Source organism: Astyanax mexicanus, chromosome 1 (genome assembly GCF_023375975.1).
Source record: "Astyanax mexicanus isolate ESR-SI-001 chromosome 1, AstMex3_surface, whole genome shotgun sequence".
Taxonomy (NCBI): domain Eukaryota; kingdom Metazoa; phylum Chordata; class Actinopteri; order Characiformes; family Acestrorhamphidae; genus Astyanax; species Astyanax mexicanus.
Window position 1 is genome coordinate 111,804,380 of NC_064408.1, and position 22,815 is coordinate 111,827,194.

Consider the following 22,815-nt stretch of genomic DNA (forward strand, 5'->3'; position numbering starts at 1 on the left):
AATAAAAAATGTGCAATTTAAATATATACTGTTCATTAGTACAGTGATGCAAAATACTGAATGTACCTTTTGGCTGGTTAAATGGTACAAATCTGTACTTATTGCTGTTAGAAATGACTTTGTACTTCAGAGGGAACAAATCTGACCCTGTAAAGACCAATATTATACCTTTGAGGGTACAATTATAAAGAATGTACCTTCGAGTACAAAAAAGTACTCATATCGTACCTCTGTTTTTTAGAGTGTACACAGTTTTGCCGCACCTGCCCCGCGGTCCTAAATAAATTTAATAAATTACATTTAGTGCTTAAAATAAAAAAAAATATTTATTAAAACCGCGCTGAATAGTGCGGTCACGTTTCTTACCACATTACAAAAAAAAATCGGTGTGTGTGTGCGCGTGTCGGTCCATTCTCCGCTCCTTTTTTGTGCTTAGGGTTTTTTTGTTGCGTGCATGAGAATCACTGCGTGATTATTACAATATTCTTAACTATTTATTAATGTGCTCCCACATCATCTGGATTGATTAAACTCCTGTTCCCGCCAATAACAATTCAGTTCTGTCTGTGCCGCAAGATATCCTGACGGGACCCGCGTCATATAATATGTTGATTAAAATGTCGTGACGTTAAGAAATCGGCTCGCAAGAGACAACCGACCAAAAAAAAAAGACATTAGTTCCATTTTAAAATAATAGAAACCTGTCCTTTATGTTTGACAATTTTTGTTTCACTTTACGTGTCCTTACTCATCTGAAGTTTATTTATCTGAACTGAGTTTTATATGGTTATATTTGTAGCGGTTCTGAACTCAGTTCCGCGTGCTGTGAAAGAGACAAGGCGCAGCGCATTTTACCTCAGACTTGGTCAGATAACAACATTTCAGTAAAGATGGTGGTTATAGTTTTATATCATTGCTTTGCTGTTTGAACTACACTTCAACCAACCTTACTATTTTTACCAAGACTGAGGCGCAATGCCGCGCGTTCTCCGCGGAGCTCACGCAGAACAGCCAGCAGCCAGACAATGAATTAATATATTTTACTTTCTCAAAATGTAACCACGGAACACCTTACATGGCTCTATGGTTTACCTTGAGGTGGGTGAATTAGTTTGATGTGTTGGCGAGAGGTGCAGACACCACTTTCCGGCAAATCTTGCAGATGATTCTCTTCTGTTCTGAGTCTTTTTCTTCCTTTTTTCTCAACTTACTGAGCCTGCCCTGTAGCTTCCATTTCCGAGCCAATATTAGTGCTGCTAATCTTCACTCTCTTCAGCAGCCTCAATGGAGACGAAGTGAGCAGGAGACTCCAGAGCTGTTCTGACCTCAATGAGTACCACGCACCGCGTTTTGCTTAACCCATTCGCCGCAGCGCCAGTGCAGCGGCAGCACAGATAAATGACAAAAAATTTTATATTCGATATTATGAATTTTGAGATCGTTTGACACCAATATCTATCGCGATCAAAATATATTTGATATATTGCACAGCCCTATAGTGTAGGACTTACACTTGACATATTAATACTGAATTCACCACAGTTGTGCTTATATGGAGCATTTTACTACCGCTCAAAACGCAGTCAATCAGATTTGACAGCCATAAAAAAATGCGGTAATGACGGTAATGAGCTCATCACCGCGGTGACGTCCCATAACCGCGGTATTGCGGTAATAAAATTATCGTCACAGCCCTAGTGCTAACCCCGATTGTATCCCAAAAAACATAAAACCACAGCTGCTCAAATCACGACAGAATTCAATGTGCACCTCAACTCTCCTGTTTCCACCAGAACTGTCCGTCATGACAACAAATGATTGTGGTCTAAACCAGGTGTTTCAGTTTCATTGTCCAACCCCTGTCAATCAAGTTAACTAGGGGTGACATGATACAACTTTTCCATGTCTAATACTAGCATAGATATTGTGACATTACCTGTTTTGGTGATATCAATACTATTTATTTATTTTTTCGTAAAAAGATAATATTGTACTTCTCCAAAGGAACAAATGCCGGAACATACATTACTCACTGATACTTAACAGATAACAAATTAGTGACACTGCTGTGGTTAGATAAAGTGAAAAGTACTTGACCCCCGGTCAATTGCATAATTGCTGGATTTAGGGAGTGTTGTGTGTCTTTGGTTTGTTGAGGGCGCAAAAAATAAGCCTTGCGTGGCTTGAAACACACAGAAAGCATGTACTAATTCTCTAAATTTATCATGGATGTGTTTTGGGCATAACATGGAATAAACCAATCAGTGTGTCAGTTGTCATTCCCTTTATAAGGCAGGCATGCTCTGACTTTGGCGTGTTGATATTTTAACAACTTGGCACTTTTGAACATCTCAGCAGAAGATACTGACCTGCATGTTCAGGGTGTGAAGAGATTTAGGGAACAGCAATGTTATTTTATTCTTTATTCTGTTTATTGTTCATGTAAAAGCTGGACTTGCGTCTATATGTGTGTGATTGTTAACTGGGTTTTAATCAGTCATTGGTGCACCTGTATTTCCCGCTGCCAAAATAGAAACACACCAGACGTTTACCTAAACACACCTCACTTCCACACCATAGACTGTTGACAACAAGCATCGAGACGTGCCCTGTGCAGGGTGTACGATAGGGCCCATAGAATACCTACTGGAAGCCTTTGACAAAATTTGTAGTGCTGTTTCTGTGTAGAAAATGTTGTTGTATGCCATGTGCACAATATAGGGAAGTTCAGACAGAAATTTGCATGTGTTGGGATGTCAACGTTTTTTCCATCATTGCAACACCACTTCAAAAAGTGAAAAACAGTGTAAAAACAGGGGAGTTTTCAAAAATATCTATATTGGAAAGAGTAACTAAGTAACTGAAAAAGTTTTTTTTTTTGGTTGGGAGGCCAAAGTCCCAACAAAACCCTTCCTCTTTAACAATATCCAGATAAGAGGGGATGAGGCCTAAGGGATTATTATTGTTACTTTGTTTTTGTAAATGTTTTTATTTTTTTATAATAAGTGATAATATAATAATGAGTCATACACTGCATTTTAAAGGAACAATCAGTAATAAATGCGAGCGAGTGTGTGAAATGCAGGGTTCTTACGGTCATGAAAAAACCTGGAAAAGTAATGGAATTTGAAAATAGCAATTTCCAGTCCTGGGTAACTTTTGAAAAAATAAAAAAAAACAAAGTTTTGGAAAAGTCATGGACATTTGCTCTACAAATATTTGTGTTTCAGTTTATCGATGTAGAAAATCTATCGTTAGCTACAAAATTTATCAGCTCAGAGTTAATTCAGTAATTTAGCCCTACACAATGGTGCTCTCAGGATCTGACACACATTTTATTATTATTGATTGATAAGATTGTGTGTCAGCATTTTATCTGATAAATTTGAGACCTACTGTATTATATAAATTGTAACTGTAGTTTTAGTTTTTTTTTTGTTTTATTGTTCATGTACTGATGCATTGATGTTTTAAAAATCATATGGTCATAAAAAAATCTTGGAAATGTATTGGTTAAAATGTGTATGAACTCTGAAAATGGCTACAGCAGTCCAAATTCCAAACACTGGATAGAATTTTCTGCCACACCAATTCAAGTGTCCAAAATGCCTGTCTACACTACTACACTAGTGGTGGTGATAAATTACACAGCTATGCATAGCAACCTTACTGAAGCTTAGTGATTACCTGTTCAGCAGGTAAAAAAAAAAAATAGCCAGCTCCCCCGTTTCCATGGCTTTACCTTGTGTGGAGATGGGACTGAGAGAATGACTGTGTGCAGATTTGGAGGCTAAAACCCCACGCAGATTTTCGTGACGTACTCCACAGTTCAAATAAAAATACTGTCTGAAGCTCTGCTGACAAGAGCTGCCAGTGTTTAAACTTAACATGTTTATTTAATATCTGATTATGTTATGAGTTGCTACAAAACGTTAGGCTTCCTCTGGTTGCTCATCTTCTATGAAACTTTTTTAAAGATCCATGAAATTAAGAGGAGCAAATACTTATTTACAACATTAGGAAATTCAATTATATTTAAACATAATGAATAACTTGTAATCTGTATAAATAATAAAGGTGAAGTTATCGGACAGTGTCAGTGATAGGGGGTCTTTCTGTGAGGAGGGTGGGTACAGGTGTGTGTGATAGTGTGGCTTGCCCTGGAAGACAGATGCCGCTGCAGGGGTTCACTTGGGCCTCCAGCTCCAACGCTCTACTGCGTCCATCTGCTTTTGCTGTTTCGCTGCTTCGTGCAGGAAAAATGAACCATCGTCCAAACAGCCAGTGACTGATGGCATCCCGGGTGTGTGTGTGTGTGTGTGTATGTATGTACACGCTTTCGGGAGCTTCCTCTTGATACCCGCCATTACTTTTTAGTGTACAGTTTCAGTGTCTGAAACCCCTCCCCGGCCTCCGACTGTAGAAACCACATTGGACAAGTGTGCTCCACGTTCATGCCAAACCCAACCGCATGTTCGAGCTGGATACTCGTATATCAGCGTGTCGACACACCTAGTGTCAGAATCAAGAATCAGCGTGAAGAAACACTATAAGACTCACTACAGCTTAATATATCTAGTTCTGAGTGAAGAAAATGCTTTAAATGCTTTATGTGAAAGTAGAAGTAAAACAGTATAGAGTTGTAGTGATCACAAATAGCACCATGATTTACATTAAAAACCTTGTGCTTCCACTTACAGGCCAATTTATTGGAAACACCTACCTTGTACTTCCACTTATTGGCCACTTTATTAGAAACACCTACCTTGTACTTCCACTCACTGGCAACTTTATTAGAAACACCTACCTTGTTCTTCCACTCACTGGCCACTTTATTAGAAACACCTACTTTCTACTTCCACTCACTGGACACTTTATCAGAAACACGTACCTCGTACTGTTCTTCCACTCACTGGCCACTTTATTAGAAACACGTACCTCGTACTGTTCTTCCACTCACTGGCCACTTTATTAGAAACACCTACCTTGCGCTTTCACTCACTGGCCACTTTATTAGAAACACCTACCTTGTGCTTTCACTCACTGGCCACTTTATTAGAAACACCTACCTTCTACTTCCACTCACTGGCCACTTTATTAGAAACACCTACCTTGTTCTTCCACTCACTGGCCACTTTATTAGAAACACCTACCTTGTTCGTCCACTCATTGGCCACTTTATTAGAAACACCTATCTTGTTCTTTCTGTCACTGGCCAATTTATTAGAAACACCTACCTTGTACTTCCACTCACTGGCCACTTTATTAGAAACACCTACCTTGTACTTCCTCTCACTGGCCATTTTATTAGAAACACCTACCTTGTACTTCCACTCACTGGACACTTTATTGGAAACACCTACCTTGTACTTCCATTCACTGGCAACTTTATTAGAAACACCTACCTTGTTCGTCCACTCATTGGCCACTTTATTAGAAACACCTATCTTGTTCTTTCACTCACTGGCCACTTTATTAGAAACACCTACCTTGTTCTTTCACTCACTGGCCACTTTATTAGAAACACCTACCTTGTGCTTTCACTCACTGGCCACTTTATTAGAAACACCTACCTTGTACTTCCACTCACTGGCCACTTTATTAGAAACACCTACCTTGTGCTTTCACTCACTGGCCACTTTATTAGAAACACCTACCTTGTACTTCCACTCACTGGCCACTTTATTAGAAACACCTACCTTGTACTTCCACTCACTGGCCACTTTATTGGAAACACCAACCTTGTACTTTCACTCACTGGCCACTTTATTAGAAACACCTACCTTGTTCGTCCACTCATTGGCCACTTTATTAGAAACACCTATCTTGTTCTTTCTGTCAGTGGCCAATTTATTAGAAACACCTACCTTGTACTTCCACTCACTGGCCACTTTATTGGAAACACCTACCTTGTACTTCCACTCACTGGACACTTTATTAGAAACACCTACCTTGTTCTTCCACTCACTGGCCACTTTATTAGAAACACCTACCTTGTGCTTCCACTCATTGGCCACTTTATTAGAAACACCTACCTAGTACTTCCACTCACTGGCCAATTTATTAGAAACACCTACCTAGTACTTCCACTCACTGGCCAATTTATTAGAAACACCTACCTTGTTCTTCCACTCACTGGCCACTTTATTAGAAACACCTACCTTGTTCTTCCACTCACTGGCCACTTTATTAGAAACACCTACCTTGTGCTTTCACTCACTGGCCACTTTATTAGAAACACCTACCTTGTGCTTTCACTCACTGGACACTTTATTAGAAACACTTGTAGGGGTCATTTGGCCCCACGCCAGCCACAGCACCCTACAGTAGGGTAGCAGTCTCCAAACAGGAAACGGAAATGAGCAGGGCAGTCACCCCGAAGTGTGGCATGCATGAAGTACGTCTATTTATAGCACAGAGTTCACCCAAGAGAAACAGCAACACACACACACACACATACACACTCGGTGGTCCTGTTAGAGGAAATGGTGGATTTATAGTGATAAAGTTGTTTTATTAAAAGTCATTATTTTTTTGGTCTTTTGTTGTTCAGTTTGCTCAGCTGAGAAGACTAATGCTAGGCCTGCTTTACTTATTATTTATCATGAGTAAATCTGTGTCCATTTTTTCCCTCTATCCATCTTTCCTTTCTTTTTATCCAGTTTATGTTTTTTGTCCTTTTCTACTTTTCTTCTAATTCACTGCCCATTTTTATTTATTTTCCCTTTTTTCCTCTGTCCACATTTTCTTTAATCAGTTCTCTCTCTGTCTATTTTTTTTCCTCATTTTTTCCTCTGTCCATTTTTCATTTTCTCTGTCCCTCTGTCCATTTTCCCTTGATCAGTTCACCAGTCCTCGTTACCTTCATCAGTTCCTCTGTCTAGTTTCCCTTCATCAGTTCACCAGTCTTCTTTTCCTTCATCAGTTCCTCTGTCCATTTTCACTTCCTCTGTCTATTTTACCTTCATCAGTTCATCTGTCCATTTTCCCTTATCAGTTCACCAGTCCTCTTTTCCTTCATCAGTTCCTCTGTCCATGTTTTCATTAATCAGTTCTCTCTCTGTTTAGTTTTTCCTTATTTGTTTCTCTGTCCATTTTTCATTTTCTCTGTCCCTCTGTCCATTGTCCTGTCATCAGTTCCTCTGTCTATTTTACCTTATCAGTTCACCAGTCCTCTTTTTCTTCATCAGTTCCTCTGCCCATTTTCACCTCATCAGTTACTCTGTCCATTTTCCCTTCCTCTGTCTATTTTTCCTTCATCAGTTCCTCTGTCCATTTTTTTATCAGTTCCTCTGTCCATTGTCCCTTCCTCTATTCCTTCGTCCATTTTCCCTTCCTCTGTTTCTCTGTTCATTTTCCCTTCATCAGTTCATCTGTCCAGTTTCCCTTCCTCAGTTGCTCTGTGTGTATGTGTGTGTGTATGTGTGTGTGAATGTGTGTGTGAATGTAGGTTAATGGTCTAAGCAGTGTTTCAGGAGGAGCACTGATAACTGTGGCTTGAAGATACTGGTCTTACACAGTAGCAGATTTGTGTGTGTGTGTGTGTGTGTGTGTGTATGTGTGTGTGTGTGTATAGTCTTTTAGGGCTATGGAAGAAAGACTGTTCCCCGTAGAGTGTTCTGTAGATCGTTTAAACGTTCCTTAACTTTGCTACACACACACACACACAGACACACACACACAGTCCCCTCTACGCTGATGATGTATGCTGGATTAAAATGACAGTATCTGTGCCAGACATTGTATAGGGAAGAAGATTGTGCAGATTTATGACCCAAAATGTTACAGAAAACCGATGATTTAGAACCAGTGGGGGCATTTTTCCAGACGCCGGGACTCTTTAACTGAACAGCAGTTTAATATACGGTACATTTCTTACACACCATTTAACCCTTAAAACCCCAGTACACATTCCCTATTTCAGTCTCCAACTCTGAGAACGTACGCTGACTTATAACATCTAATAGCCTTAACAGCCTTGTGTGTTTAATGTTACAAAGTCGTAAAATTAGTAACTTTAAACATTATGCTTGGAGGTAAAGAGGTTAACAGTGTAAAAGGCATGTGGAAACCTGTTGTCATCTTTCTGGTATCTTTATTTTTTTATCTTACAAACATAAATTATTTATTTTATTACTTCCACTCTTTTCGGTCTCCCTTTTTTTCTGTTCATTATTATTTTTTCTATCTATCATCCTTTCCTACTTTCCTGTCTTCCTTTTCTCCTTTTTTCTTGCCTTTCTTTTTTTGTTTTCTTTATTTGATCTTTGTAGTTTCCTTCTTCTGTTGTTCTTTCTATTTCCTTCCTTCTTTCCTTCCTGTTCTTCGTTGTGTTTTTATGCTAAACCCATAGATCGTTGTGTTAATGTTGTGTTGTTTTTACCTCAGTTGATGTATTGTGTTTCTCTCTTTTATTCAGATGTGGCAGTGGGGGCTCCGTTTGCGGGTGATGACCGCGGGGGTCGGGTGTTTATCTATAATGGTCAGCACTCTGGTCTGCGGATGGAGGCGTCTCAGGTGCTGAGAGGAGCCTGGGCCTCGTCTGGCATCCCGGCGGGATTCGGGTTCACCCTGCGCGGAGACTCCGACCTGGACAACAACCAGTACCCCGGTGAGTGGGTGCACCACGCACTCTCTCTCTCTCTCTCTCTCTCTCTCTCTCTCTCTCTCTCTCTCTATCTCACTCTCTCTCTCCTCACTGCTTGTGAACATCTCTGGTAATGTAATCAGGCTGTGGTGTGGACGGCAGCAGCAGAGATGAGACAGAGTGGAGGGTTGAGGAATCCAGGTTGGAGGTGCAGCCAGTCTCTTTAGAAGTGGGGCGGTTGAATAAGGCGGTCTGTGTTCTACGCTGGGTCGGTTTCCTGCCGTCCGAACTGCGAGATGTGGTTTTGATTTGGGCTTTTCTATTATTTTGTTCCTGTTTTCATTGTGATGCTGCTTCAAAAAGCTGCAGATGTTTTTCCTAGTTTCCCTTGTTTTTCATGGTTGCCTTATTCCTTGCAGAAGTATAATTTTCTGTGTGTTCATAATCCGGTGCATGGTTTGCTGAAAGCCTGTTTGGACGGGGTTAGCTGTGGGTCTCGTAGGCTGGTTTTGCTTTTGACTGAACTCTTATGGCTGTAAATGGAGCTTTTACATGGGGGTCTGCCAGCAAACAGGAACAGAAATAGGAAATGCAGTGCAGGGAAAACAGCGGTCTGCTTACTTTCAGAACTTTTAATCTGCTTCATTTGTTCTCCAAATTACCTTTATTTCAGAGGGGTTTTAAACGCTTGGAATGATCTTGGATGTCTGCTGGAATGGCTCCTCAGTCAAGATGCAAACTTTAGCTGTGGTACTGTTTAAATCTAGTAGAGTACCTTAGTTCTATCATGTATAGTGGATCTGAACATTTAAGCAAAATTGTGTAGCATTTTTACCTTAAGGAAACATATATTATAAAATGTTTGCTGGCCACCTGACTTGTTAGGGACACTGGCATGCCAAGTGCCAAGTATTGTACAGTATAGTATTGTATTATATAGTATAGCATTGTGTCCCATGTGGAGCTGTGTTATATATATTGTAAAAAATAATATATTAAAATTTACCTTATCATAATGAGTCTAGAGTTATTTCTGAGGAGCTTAGAGGGATCCAGCAGTCTAAAACCCTGCCACTATGATTGGGAGATTGCTGGTTTGAATCCTGGTCATGCAGCTTGCCATCAGCTGCTGGCGCCCTGAGAGAGCACAATTGGTCTTGCTCCCTCTTGGTGGGTAGATGGTGTTCTTTCTTTTCATCACTTCTAGGGTGATGTTGATCAACACAAAGCGTCTGTGAGCCGAAGTATCGGAAGTGAGTCTCTGCACTTTCCTGCTAGTGCGCCGTGATGCTACTCGGCAATGCTGCATCAGCTGGAGTCTAAAAAGAGGTGGTGTCTGACTTCACGTGTCGAGGGGGCATGTGCTAGTCTTTACTCTCCTTGTGTTAAAGGGATCTCCAGTAAAAAGGGATATACAGCTGAGTTGCAACTGAATAGGTGGGACAATTGGCCTAGCTAAATTGGAAGAAAATGGGAAAAAATGGGAAATACCACAGGAGTCAGTCTTAGGTTTATTATTTAAAAATAAATATTACTAAGATACACTTTTTTTTATAAGTTACTCTTTGATTATACAGCATGCTGTGTTTTAGCGATATAAACAGACATCATATTTTATTTTATATCACCATTTATCCATCTTAAGCATATTGAAAAATATTTTTTTTGTCATATCGGCCAGCCCTTGTCCCATGACTTTTGCTATTTATACTTTAAATGTGTAATTGTCCTTGTAAAGTGTTGTGCAGTGTGTGTTTGCTGAGTGGAGTTTAGGAGTCTTACAGCTGCTGGAATGAAGCTGTTTCTCAGCCTTGTTGTTTTGCACGTGATGCTCCGCATCCTCCTGCCTGAGGGGAGCGGGACAAAGAGTGAGCCTCACTCACAAGATAACACCTCACAAGTTTAACAGTTGTGGGTGCTCCCAAGCTGTCCCCTACATGAAGTAACACTTCATGCTGAGATTATATACTCGTAACTTTGGCATGCCTTATTGTATTTATAGACTTATAACCATATCTCTCAGTATTAAACCTAAAGTCCATAGTTCAAGTGTGAATAGTTGGAGTGAAATATTGTGTGTGTTGTTTTGCAACAAGCTGAACAGAGTCCAGATAAAGACAAGTCACACTTTTGGATTGGTTCTCAGTAGTCCAGATAAATCTGAAGCTTTCACAGAATGCTCGCTTAGCTGTAAATCAGCACTAATATTGTGGAACAGCCACACTGTGCCTGTCAGAGTGTTGGTGTTTTTGTTACAGGGAAGTCGTAGAGTGGTGTGTGTGTGTGTGTGTGTGTGTGTGGGTAGGAGTGATGTGGATGTGTGAGTGTGTGTGTGCTTGATTTAAAGGGTGTACAGATGGAGAGCTTGGGTAGCAGATGACTTTTCCAGAACTCTGCTATGTCAACAGCGGACCAAACCGAGTGTTTCAGGCTCTGGAGGGAAATTGTCATGGATATGTGTGTATGCGTGTGTGTGTGTGTGTGTGTGTGTTTGTGCGGTTGTTAAGTCTTCAATTAAGACAGATGTTTCTCAGTAAACCCGAACCCAAATGGTGATTGAGCTGTAACATTAGCCTGCATGCCGAACGTTCGTAGCGGGAAATGTTTCATTTCTTCTGTTGCCCAGTAACACGCGTATCGGTGTCACTGAGGCATGTTTGAGGGTCCGTTTGAGACGTCACCCCTCCTAAAGAGAGCGAGAGCGCTTTAAGAGCCGGCCTTCTTGAGGGAAATAAGATCACCATCAGGATCCATGCTTTGTTTATAGCGAGAGTGTTTTCAGCTCACTCTGAGAGAGGAGGAAAGGCTGCAGTAATTCCTTGATTTAATCAGGAAAACTGTACCATGTAATCATTCGTTGACTTTTACTGTCATTCTCAGTTCATTTCAAGCATTGTAGGTGGAGGGTGGTTCTCTGAAGGATATGGATAATTCTTTGTAGATGCACTCCAGTTTGAATACAAATAATATCAAAATAATGCAGTTATGGACAAAAATCTGTTCAATCAAAATGTAGTGTTGAAAGATTTTTGCTGATAAGAGAAAACTGTATTCAAGAGGGAGAGAATCTGCTAAACACTGCACTCATTTTGCTCTTGATAAAACACAGTGGATCAACACCAGCAGATGATATGTCTCTCTAAACCATCACTGATCATCAGTAAATTTTGCTTTTCATTTGTAAATCAAGGGAGCAGAGTCTGGAGGAAGAGTGGAGAGACACACAGTCCAAACTGCTTGAGGTCTAGTGTGAAGTTTCACAATCAGTGATGGTTTGGAGAGACATGTCATCTGCTGGTGTTGATCCACTGTGTTTTATTATTAAGTCTAAAGTCAGTGCAGTTTTGTTTTCCCACAAAACCTTACAGCACTTCATGCTTCCCTCTGCTGAAAACTTTTATGGAGATGCAGATTTCATTTTCCAGCAGGACTTGGCACACTGCCCACACTGCCAAAAGTACCAATTGGTCTTATATAACATTATAATGTTATATAAGAGGTTTTCATTGGCTGTAAGACATAATCATCAACAATAAAAAAATAAACGCTTAAAATAGATCACTGTGTGTGTTATCTGGGTGCTAATCCAGACAAAAATTTACTTTTTGCTGGTAAGACCGCTGGTTACGTAGTTCTTGATTGCACAGTGTATGTTGCAGTGTTATTTATGATGCTGGTGAACTAGTTTGGTAATGCTGCTCCAAGAGCAAGTTCTTGCTGGTCATGCTGGATGAACAATATGGTCATGTTGGTCAACCGTCATCGTCAAGCTTGGTCATATATGTTGCTAAGCTAAACGCCAGCTAACCCATGAAAATACTGCATATATTATATGCTGACAAAGAGCTTGAGCTTGTGCTGACCATGTTGTGTTTTTAGTATGGTGGTCATGTGATCAGCTAGCCTGGTAAACTTGTTAATGCTGATTGACTAGCTTGGTCTTGCTGTTTATGCTGTTCACAGTAGTAGCAGTCATCTGAATCAACCTGAATTTTGTATGAACTACTTTCCATTTTATAAGTAACAGAATGTCACACAGTGTTCAGATGATGGAGGATGATGGACGGTGGTTGGTGGTCTTGGTGGGAATTTCAGATGGTGCCTTTTACATTTTAGCTGTATCACTTTCTTGGTCTAAAAGCTTTATGATGTACAGTAGTGGTACAACTGTGGAGCCGAGCTGCTGAAACAGCTTATATCCATAACCACTTGGCTACGATTTAAATTCCCATGTTGATGCATATAAGAATTTAATGGGATCTAATGAACTGAGTCCATTTAGGCCTGGGCCTGGTAGAGCTGGATGATATTTTATGGTTGTGTCACAATATGTTTTTCTCTGCATAAGCTGCATATTGAGACTAACTGGAGATTTTATGACAAAGAGAGTATAGTTATTAATGGCTTTAGTGCAGTATTTCTGCTCTAAAAAAAAGTCAAATCTTTACCATAGCTGGTTTGGGATGGTCTTAGGTGGTCTATGATGGTGGTTGAGAAGCTGGTCATCTAAGCAAAAAAGTACAAATTTATATTCTGCTCAATTTTTAAAAGTGTGATTAATTTTGTGTATAGGAAAAAATAATTTAAATATTGTGATATTTTACTACATTGGAATTATATTGGATTGAACACATTCAAGAAATATATTGTGATATCAATTTTAGCCATATTGTCCAGTCCTTGTTTGGTAATGCCGCTCAGTCAGCTTGGTCATGCTGATTGGCCAGTGTGGTCATGCTGGTAATGCTGATTGCCTAACTTCACCATGTTAATCAACCAGCTTGGTCACGCCCCATCTTGCTGCTCAAACATCTTGGTCATGCTCTTCAATTCTGGTCAATACTGGTCACTGTTTGGACCATCAAACTTAAATCGAAACATTCCCATACTTTTCAAGAGCTTGGCTGATTAGGCAGCTTAACCAGTTTGACCAGCTTGAGCTGACCATGGTGTTTTTCAGCACTGATATAAAAGTATAAACATAGCATTAGTGTTAGGAGGGTATTATCACTGATTTCCCAGTTCGATTGGATTACAATTCGATTCAAATTTCAGTTACAATAAAAATTGTAGTTTGAATATAAAGGAACACTCAAACTTTCATTATTAAAATATTAGTGTTTATATTATATGGACTTCCCACAAAAGTTACATTATTTTTTAATATCATTTAATGTAGCTTAGTTAACTGCAACACCGTGCTTCACATCTCTACAGGTTTGAAATGCCCACTTTATTAATGACATTAATGAGGCTTCGAAAGCCATCATTTTCAACAACGCTGTATGAACATATATACTGACATTTCAGTTACATAAAACAAAAACATAACATGTTTTACATATTCTTATTTATTTGCGGGGTTAGGTTAGCGTGCTGGCCATGTGTAGTGCTCGAAAACCCAGATAAAGTGGAATTAGCCGTGCTTTGGCTGACCCGCTAAGCTAACGTTAGCTTCAGCTGGTCAGGTCTTACTTTAAATGAAGTACAGGCGAAAACAACACTGGAAAACAACTTAAAACAGTGTTAAAGGTCTTAGTCTGATAAACACAGGCAGCAGTGAGTGGAAATACAGAAAAAAAATTGTTACATTTGTACAGAAACCCCTTTGCAGTGCAGAATTCTGTGCGCCGTCTCTCGTGCTCCAGCTCACCCCAGCCAGAGGGCGGTGCTCACGAGGATGGTCTCGCCAGATAAAACGCGAGACGTTAAAACTTTATGCATTTACGGGGAAAATGGGTTCATTCTAAAGATCAAAAGATCGATATTAGATCATTAAAATGAAGATCGATTTAAATCAAAGAATAAATTTTTTAAACACACCCCTATTTAATGTAGTTACTTCGTCTTTGTCACTATGTCAATATATCATGCATATGCATATAATGTGTCATGAAACTCTTTTATATATACGTGTTTTATGTACCTGGCTTGTGTAATCAGTCTTTACGCACAGACAGCCTGTTGACTTTGTTTAATTTACGTGTACAGTTAACAACCTTCTTCCTAATTTGGAAGTTCGGCTTGAAATCTGAACTTCTAAAACGGTTTGGGGTTTCAGGGGACATACACTTGCACACACACACTTGGCAGTGTGAAGCACAGCAGATCCAGGGAACCAGCTAAGAGGAAAAGCAGATCTCACTCTCTCTTTCTCTTTTCTCTTTCTCGCTCTGTCTCTCAAAGTGTCAAAGTGTCAAAGTGGTTTTTATTGTCATTTCAGCTATATACAGAGTACACAGTGAAACGAAACAACGTTCCTCCAGGGACCATGGTGCACATAAACACAGTGTAGACAGAACAATAAGTGCAACAGTACAAAAGTGCAGACAGACAATACAACACAATACAGACAAAGAATAATAAATAACAAGACAGTGTGAAAATTATGCAGTGTGCAAAAAAGACCAGTGAGGTAGTAATTACCTCTATTACACAGTGTGCAATAGAGTCCAGTGAGGTAGTAGGGTTTTTAGTGCTTTCCATTTTCTGGGGTAAGTGGGGTAAGAGTGTGTGTGCATGTACAGAAAAACCATCAGTTCAGTCTCTGCAGTTGAGGAGTCTGATGGCTTGGGGGTAGAAGCTGTTGCAGAATCTGGTCGTGCTGGACTGGATGCTGCGGTACCTTCTTCCCGAAGGCAGGAGGGAGAACAGTTTGTGTGAGGGATGAGTGGGGTCATTCACAATGCTGGTTGCTTTGCGGATGCTGCGGGTGGTGTAAATGTCCGTGATGGAGGGGAGAGAGACGCCGATGATCCTCTCAGCTGTCTCCACAATACGCTGGAGGGTCTTGCGGTCAGAGACGGTGCAGGTCCCAAACCAGGCAGTGATGCAGCTGCTCAGGATGCTCTCAATGGTCCCTCTATAGAAGAGTGTGAGGATGGGTGGAGGGAGACGGGCCTTTCTCAGCTTCCGGAGGAAGTAGAGACGCTGCTGGGCTTTCTTGGCTGTAGAGCTGGTGTTCAGGGTCCAGGTGAGGTTATCTGCTAAGTGGACACCAAGGAACTTGGTGCTCTTAACAGTCTCCACAGAGGACCCGTCGATGTTGAGTGGAGAGTGGGTGTGTTGTGCTCTCCTGAAGTCAACAACCATTTCCTTTGTCTTGTCCACATTCATGTGAAGGTTGTTGACTGTACACCAGTCTGTCAGCCGCTGCACCTCCTCTCTGTATGCTGACTCGTCGCCTTTGGTGATGAGACCCAGCACGTTGTATCATCGGCGAACTTGATAAAGCTGTTAGAACTGTGTTTTGCAGCACAGTCATGAGTCAGCAGGGTGAAGTGTCCTTCTTCTCCAGGTGGGTGAGGGAGAGATGAAGGGTGGTGGTGATGGCATCGTCCGTGGAGCGATTGGGACGATACGCAAACTGCAGGGGGTCCAGTGAAGAGGGCAGTTGTGTCTTGATGTTCCTCATAACTAGCCTCTCGAAGCACTTCATGATGATGGGTGTAAGTGCAACGGGACGGTAGTCATTGAGGCAGGACACTGTGGACTTCTTCGGCACGGGAACGATGGTGGTGGACTTGAGGCACGTTGGGACAGTGGCGCTGCACAGGGAGATGTTGAAGATGTCCGTGAGAACATCTGTCAGCTGGTCTGCGCACTCCCTGAGCACTCTGCCGGGGATGTTGTGTGGTCCTGCAGCTTTTCGTGGGTTGACTCTGCGCAGAGTGTTCCTCACATCCACTGCAGTCAGGCACAACACCTGCTCGTCCGGCTTGGGCATGGTCTTTCTCGCCATCATGTTGTTTTGTGCCTCAAACCGTGCATAAAAGTTGATCAGGGCATCAGGGAGGGAGGCATCACGTTCACAGGACGGTGGCATTGTCCTGTAGTTGGTGATTGCCTGGATGCCCTGCCACATACGCCGCGCGTCACCCGTGTCCTTGAAGTGGCTGTGGATTCTCTGGGCGTGTGCACGCTTTGCCTCTCTGATGGCTCGTGACAGGTCGGCTCTCGCTTTCCTCAGGGTTTTCACCTGCTTCTGAACTGGTCTGGAGCGTCTGATGAGTGGTGTGTATGTTGGAGTCAGCCAAACACACATGTGGTCCGAGAAAGCGAGGTGGGGGCGGGGCTCCGCCCAGTACGCGCTGGGGATGTTTGTGTAAACAAGATCCAGCAGGCTCGCTCCTCTCGTTGCAAAGTCCACATGTTGATGGAATTTAGGGAGCACTGACTTGAGATTTGCGTGGTTGAAATCTCCGGCGATAATAAACAGTCCGTCTGGGTGTTTGTTCTGCAGATCGCTGATAGTCCGATAGAGTTCACACAGAGCCTCTTTAGCATTAGCACCAATGCTAGCGCTGGGTGGGATGTAGACAGCAGCTATTAGCACGGCGGAGAACTCCCGTACTAAATAAAAAGGTCTGCACTTGACTATCAGGAACTCCACCAGCGGAGAGCAGTGTTTGGCGACAGTCACAGCGTTGTTACACCATTCCGTGTTGATGTAAACACACACGCCTCCACCGCGGGTCTTCCCGGATAGAGCCGCGCTCCTATCCGCTCTGAACGCGGTTAGCCCGGCTAGCTGAATGGCTCTGTCCGGAATGTTGTCGTTCAGCCACGATTCCACAAAAAACAAAGCACAGCAGTCTCTGAACTCACGCTGGGTTGTTCGCTGGAGTCGGATGTAGTCCAGTTTATTGTCAAGGGAACAGATGTTTGCCAGAAAGAGCGATGGTATAGCCGGCCGGCAAGGACTAGCCTTTAGCCTCGCGTGGATCCCTGCTCTCTTTCCGCGCTTCTGCTCACGCTCGCACCGCTTGCGATGGCACTTCCGCTGGGCTCCGGCGTCAGGAAACACCGCAGGCTGGCGGCCTGGGTCTCTTAGCAGGCTAAGCTCAAGTAGCGTCTGCAGAACCTCGTCCGGTAGCGTGTTTTCTGGCTGATTTCTCCACTGTAGCAGGGTCTGGCGGTGGTAGAACATGTGCACGGGTGTTCCGATGCACATAATTGCAGGAAATAAAAATAAATCTCATCTGAGCTGTGAGTTGTGTAAGTCTCGCTGTAAGTCCCTCACCGTATGTCTCAGCTTCTAAAATACTCACTCCATCACTCTGATGAATGTAAAGGCCCAGCGTTTGATTAGGTTTTGATTAGTTCTAGAGTTCAGCATCGGCAGGGTGTGAGTATAAGAGTATATATATGTGGTGCCTGGGATTCCTGTAATACAGATTTCATCAGTTATGGCTTTAAAATACCATAAAAGGTTCTGTGTTTCCTTACATGTGGGCCACACTGCTTGTGAAAGAGCCACTATTATGAAACACTCAGTATCAGTAGTATCACTGAAATGAATGCAGCATGCTAACACTTCACAGTACAGTTCAGCTGTGTTTATAGAGCACATTTTACAACAGACAGTGGACCCTATCATACACCCTGCGCACTCCGCGTCAAGATGCTCATTGCTATCTTACTCCCCATCAACAGTGTAGTTTCACTCATTGAACCAGACTGTTAGAATAGCATCGGAGTTCAGGAATAAATCTATACTGTTGGCCGTGGTGGTTTGGAATATATTAGATAGATGGATGGATGGATGGATGGATGGATGGTTGGATAAATGGATGGATGGATGGACAACTATACTGGAAAATAAAACATGTGCAAGTATTGTATTTAGTAGAATATAAAAGTGTCCAGAAGTGCAAATGTACAGGATGTACGGTAAAGTAAAAATAGATTCCCAGGGTGCAGATGTACATGTTGTACAACAAGAAAACACTAGACTAGCTCCTCTTCTGTCCTTCTAAAGCTTTTGGCTCCGCTGGAAGAAGTTAAAGGGCGTGTCAGTGTGTCTTTGGTATCGTGAAGATGCCAAAAATATGCCTTGCAAAGCTCAAAACATGCAGAAGGCATGTATTAATAATCGTTATTAATAATAAAATAAATACATTTACTTGGCATTCATTTTAAGAGCCAGGTGTGCTCTGACTTTGGCAGATTGGTATTTTAACAGCGCAGAGCTTCTGCGCTTCTCAGCAGAGGAAACAGACACGTTCGTTCACGCTGTAAAGGTGCTCAATCAGGTCACTTACGGGAACAGCATTTTATTTTGTATTCTGTGTATTGTTGATGTAAACGTTGGGTTTGTGCTTTACTGCGTGTTCTTGTGTGTGTAATGAGCAGGGGTGTAAGCACATGGGCTAAGCATGCAAGGTGCATGCGCCTCCATTGTCAAGAGAGGAATGGTTGTCTGATAGTTGACTGTTGTCAGGGTTCTAATCAGTCAGTGGCGCACCTGTGTTTTCCGCCACCGAGATAGCAATACGTCTGAAATTGATCTGAAAACATCTTAGCGTAGCGCAGAGAGTAAGATAGGGCCTTTTGCATCTCAAGGCCTGCAGGGTCCAAGTCAAACCCTAAACAAACTGCAGGCCTGTGAGCTGACACATCCATTGCCATGCAGATGCCAAATACAAAATATGTATGTGTCTCAAATTTCAAATTTTGAGATATGTATGTTTTAGCTAGTGAGGGAATGGATGAGTAGATGGTTGCACATGATGGACTGGTACCCTGTCCCAAAAAAGTGATATCTTTTGCCCAATGATTCTGAGTATGCTCAGGAGTTTCCTCCAGGTTCACACATGGTAGATAAATTGATTATTCTAAATGAGCCCCAAAGTGAGAATGTATAAATGAATGTATGTTTGTGTACTGTGACGGATTGGTGCTCTGTCTATGGAGGATTCAAGGAAGTTTCACCCAAAGGTTGTGAATAAGAAGACAGATGCATGGAGGAGTGTTTTAGCTATGGACGTAAGGTGCTACAGCAGGTGACATGTTTTCCCGCAGCTCCAGGTGCCTGAAGTTGTGAGTTTGAGCTTCACTCTGGTCTCTGTTGGTATGTCTACGTGGGTTTCCACCGGGTGTTCTGGTTTCCTCCCACTTCCCCAAAAAAACACACATGGTAGATGAATTGTCTGGAGGGCATTTCTGCCACAGCATTTACATTTTGTCTGTTAGAATGAGACTGCAACAGTATATATCATTTTTACAATACAAGTATAGCCTCTTTATAGCCAGCTTTTAAATATTATTTTACTTATCAGATATATTGAAAAGTAATGACTCTATAATTTGTGATATAACTTTACACATTTTTACAATAGAAGTATATGTAAACTATGTCCCTTTGGTAACACTTTACAATTATATTACCAAATATCAGTACTTTCAACAGTAATAAACATTGTTAAATGATTAAATAATGTCTAAAATGATTTAAGAATAAACATATTCCAATTTAAGATATTATTAAACATAACTAAATTTTTATACTTAAGAGTTAACTCTACTTCATTTTTTTAATTAATAATTAATTGAGACCTTTTGTGTTAAGGACTATTAATTAATGGACCCTTATTGTAAAAGATTACTGCCGCTTTTGAGAAGATGCATTATGTGTGTACATATATATTTATATATATATATAAATGCAACCAAAGGTTTTCTTAAGGATAAGTCTGCTTTTTTTTATAATACGCATGATTTTTTTTCTCCCTCTTAAAATATAAAAAAATAAATAGGAATTAATAGGGAATTATGTTTGGTTGTATTTTTTTACTTCAATATTAATTAAATGAGCAGGGTTTAATAACCATACATTTTCATGCCATTGTATATCTACAACTAATATATCACTGCAATCAGAAAGATTCTTGAGGCAAAATGTCAGCAATTATAAGCAGCAGATAGTGTGTGTAAGTGTAAGCTAGTGATTAATCAAGTCTCCTGACAGAACTTTTGCTAAAACTTTAATTAATTAATTAATGTATAGAATTTTTTATTGAACTGTAAGAAATCAGAACTGTGTTAATGCTTAATATTGATATTATTATAGTATGTGCAAATTTAAATCTGGTCATTTTGGTGTTTCACCTATTTCAGACTATGATGATTGTTCAGTCAGACAGACGCTGTGATTGAGATGATGTGAGGGGGGGTTGGGGAAAAGTGTGAAATTTGTAAACTGGAGTTTCAGCAGCTCTGAACTCTTTAAAGAGGTGAGAGAGGGAGACGGCTGACATGTATGAGGCCCACAGGAAGGTATCATTTTTTGTAATGAGCTGATTTGGGTCCACAATGCTTGTAACAATCACTTTTTATTGCCTGAGGGATCCTTGCTGTGTGTGTGTGTGTGTGTGTGTGTGTGTGTGTGTGTGTGTATTGTTGTAGTGTATATGGTGTTACAGCTGGAATGTGTAAACGTGTTTTGGCGCAAGGTGGTATTTGGGTGACCGCCATTCAAAGATACTTTAGCAAACACACACACACACACACACACACACGCACACATATTCACTCACACACCCATTATGTTCTCAGATGTCAGGATTCTGGGATGTGCATATATCTCATATAAATTATATATAAAATTTATATTCATGTCATAATGTTCTTGCTTTTTACAATCCCTATTCAGAAAACGTTAAGACAGTATGGATAATGCAAATTTATGAAAGATATTGTACCTTACATTTACTTTTTCATACATTATGAAGAGATTTGTTTGTTCATTTTTCATTTTCTTAATAATTTAAATTTTAGTACACATCTATTTCAGATATACAGCACGTCATTTTGGCACTAATTTTCACATCTATTTTGTTTCAGTTATCAACACATTGGGCCCTATTGTACACCCTGCACAGTGCACGTTGCGATGCTCTTTGCTATCTTACACCCCGTCAACAGTCTATTTTCACACTTTGCGGCCACATTGTTAAAATAGCGTCAGAGTAGACAGTTATTAAGAATAATTCTACACTGACGGGTGTTTCAATAGTCCATTCAAGAGTCAAGAGTCCTTGCTGTAGATGCACCATGTGTGCTATGGGGCGCAAACCAAACTTGAAACTCAACAATAAACAAAATAAAGATTAAAATATGCTAAAATATTGCTGTTCCCCTAAATGAGCTGCTGGCGTACCTTCACAGCGCGAGCGTGCAGGTCAGTATCCTCTGCTGAGACGCACAAAGCATCGCACTGTTAAGATGCGAATGTGCCAAAGTCAGAGCTCACCCGGCTCTTAAAGAGAATGACATGGGAAGTTTATTTTCTTTACAATTATTGTGGGGAAAAAAACTTGATTGATAGATAGATATATGGACAAAAGGAGAGAGGAGGAATGCAGGGTCTGGAGGTGTAAGAGGGGATTGCATTTGCTGGCGTTGTTCTCTGGCAGAAGAAGCTTCTTCACTGCAGATAGCTTTACCAGACTAGAGCTTTATTAAAACAAAGCCAAGGGCTATAGGTGCTGCACCCATTCCTCCAACCCACCCCCTCTTCTCTTAGCCCCACACTCTGCTGCCGCTGTGGTAGCCAGAGGCTTCTGACCTGAATATTTTGTGTCTAATACACACAAACACACATACACATGCATGCACACACGCACACACACATATAGACACACTCACACATTTAGCATGAGCTTGAGTGAGCCGAACACCCAAATAGAGTGACTTTCAGTCACTCTGCGCCTCCAGAGTGTGTTTATGTTGGGTGCTAGTGTTACAATTATAATTCCACGTTGTGCTTTTGCAGTAATCATTGTAATATATTAAAACTTTCCTCATATTTCAGTCACCGAGGTGCAGACAGGAGTTCTTCAGAGTGGGCTGATGTAAAATCAGACTCGACCATTGTGGTCATGGTTACAGCACAAGATAATGAGTACTGTAATGTAATGTTGAGGATAGTAATGTAACGTTAAATCTATTCAAATGTTCTATTCTAACATTTCTTTAAACAGTATATGTTTAAGGCATAAACCTTCTTAAAGCAAATGTAAAACGCAATCAAATGACATCAGACTGAATGATTTTAACCTTTTTTATGCAACACATATATTGTGTTGCCGCTTTTAGAGACAATAAACCCTGCAGAACCCTGATTCTGTTTGTGACCACTGTGAACATATCCTATAATATGAAGCATTTCAATCCCAACCCACTTAAAACTGGGGCTGTATATTGGCGAGAACCTGCTGATACAACTTTTCTTTCCTCAATACAGGGGATATTTCTTAAGGTCTGGTGTTAATCGATAAAAAATTTTCAAGCAAGCGCACCACACAGGTAGCAGGACACACCGACAATGTGTTGTAGATGGGGAGTTCGGACGCGTGCACATCCCTTCCCTTGCGCGATAGCTTACAGAGAAGCAGGCGATCTGCACGCTGAACAGCACAAGCCAGAGGTCGTCCGTGCACCCGCAA

General features: G+C 41.1%; 1 protein-coding gene across 1 annotated transcript in view; it reads left to right on the forward strand.

The window, feature by feature from the left end:
* itga8 (integrin, alpha 8) overlaps positions 1–22,815 on the forward strand; it is a 168,864-nt gene that overhangs the window by 64,716 nt on the left and 81,333 nt on the right. The window contains exon 13 of the mRNA XM_007242178.4: positions 8,420–8,611. Coding sequence (XP_007242240.3) covers positions 8,420–8,611 — 192 coding nt within the window. The remainder of the gene's footprint in view (positions 1–8,419; positions 8,612–22,815) is intronic.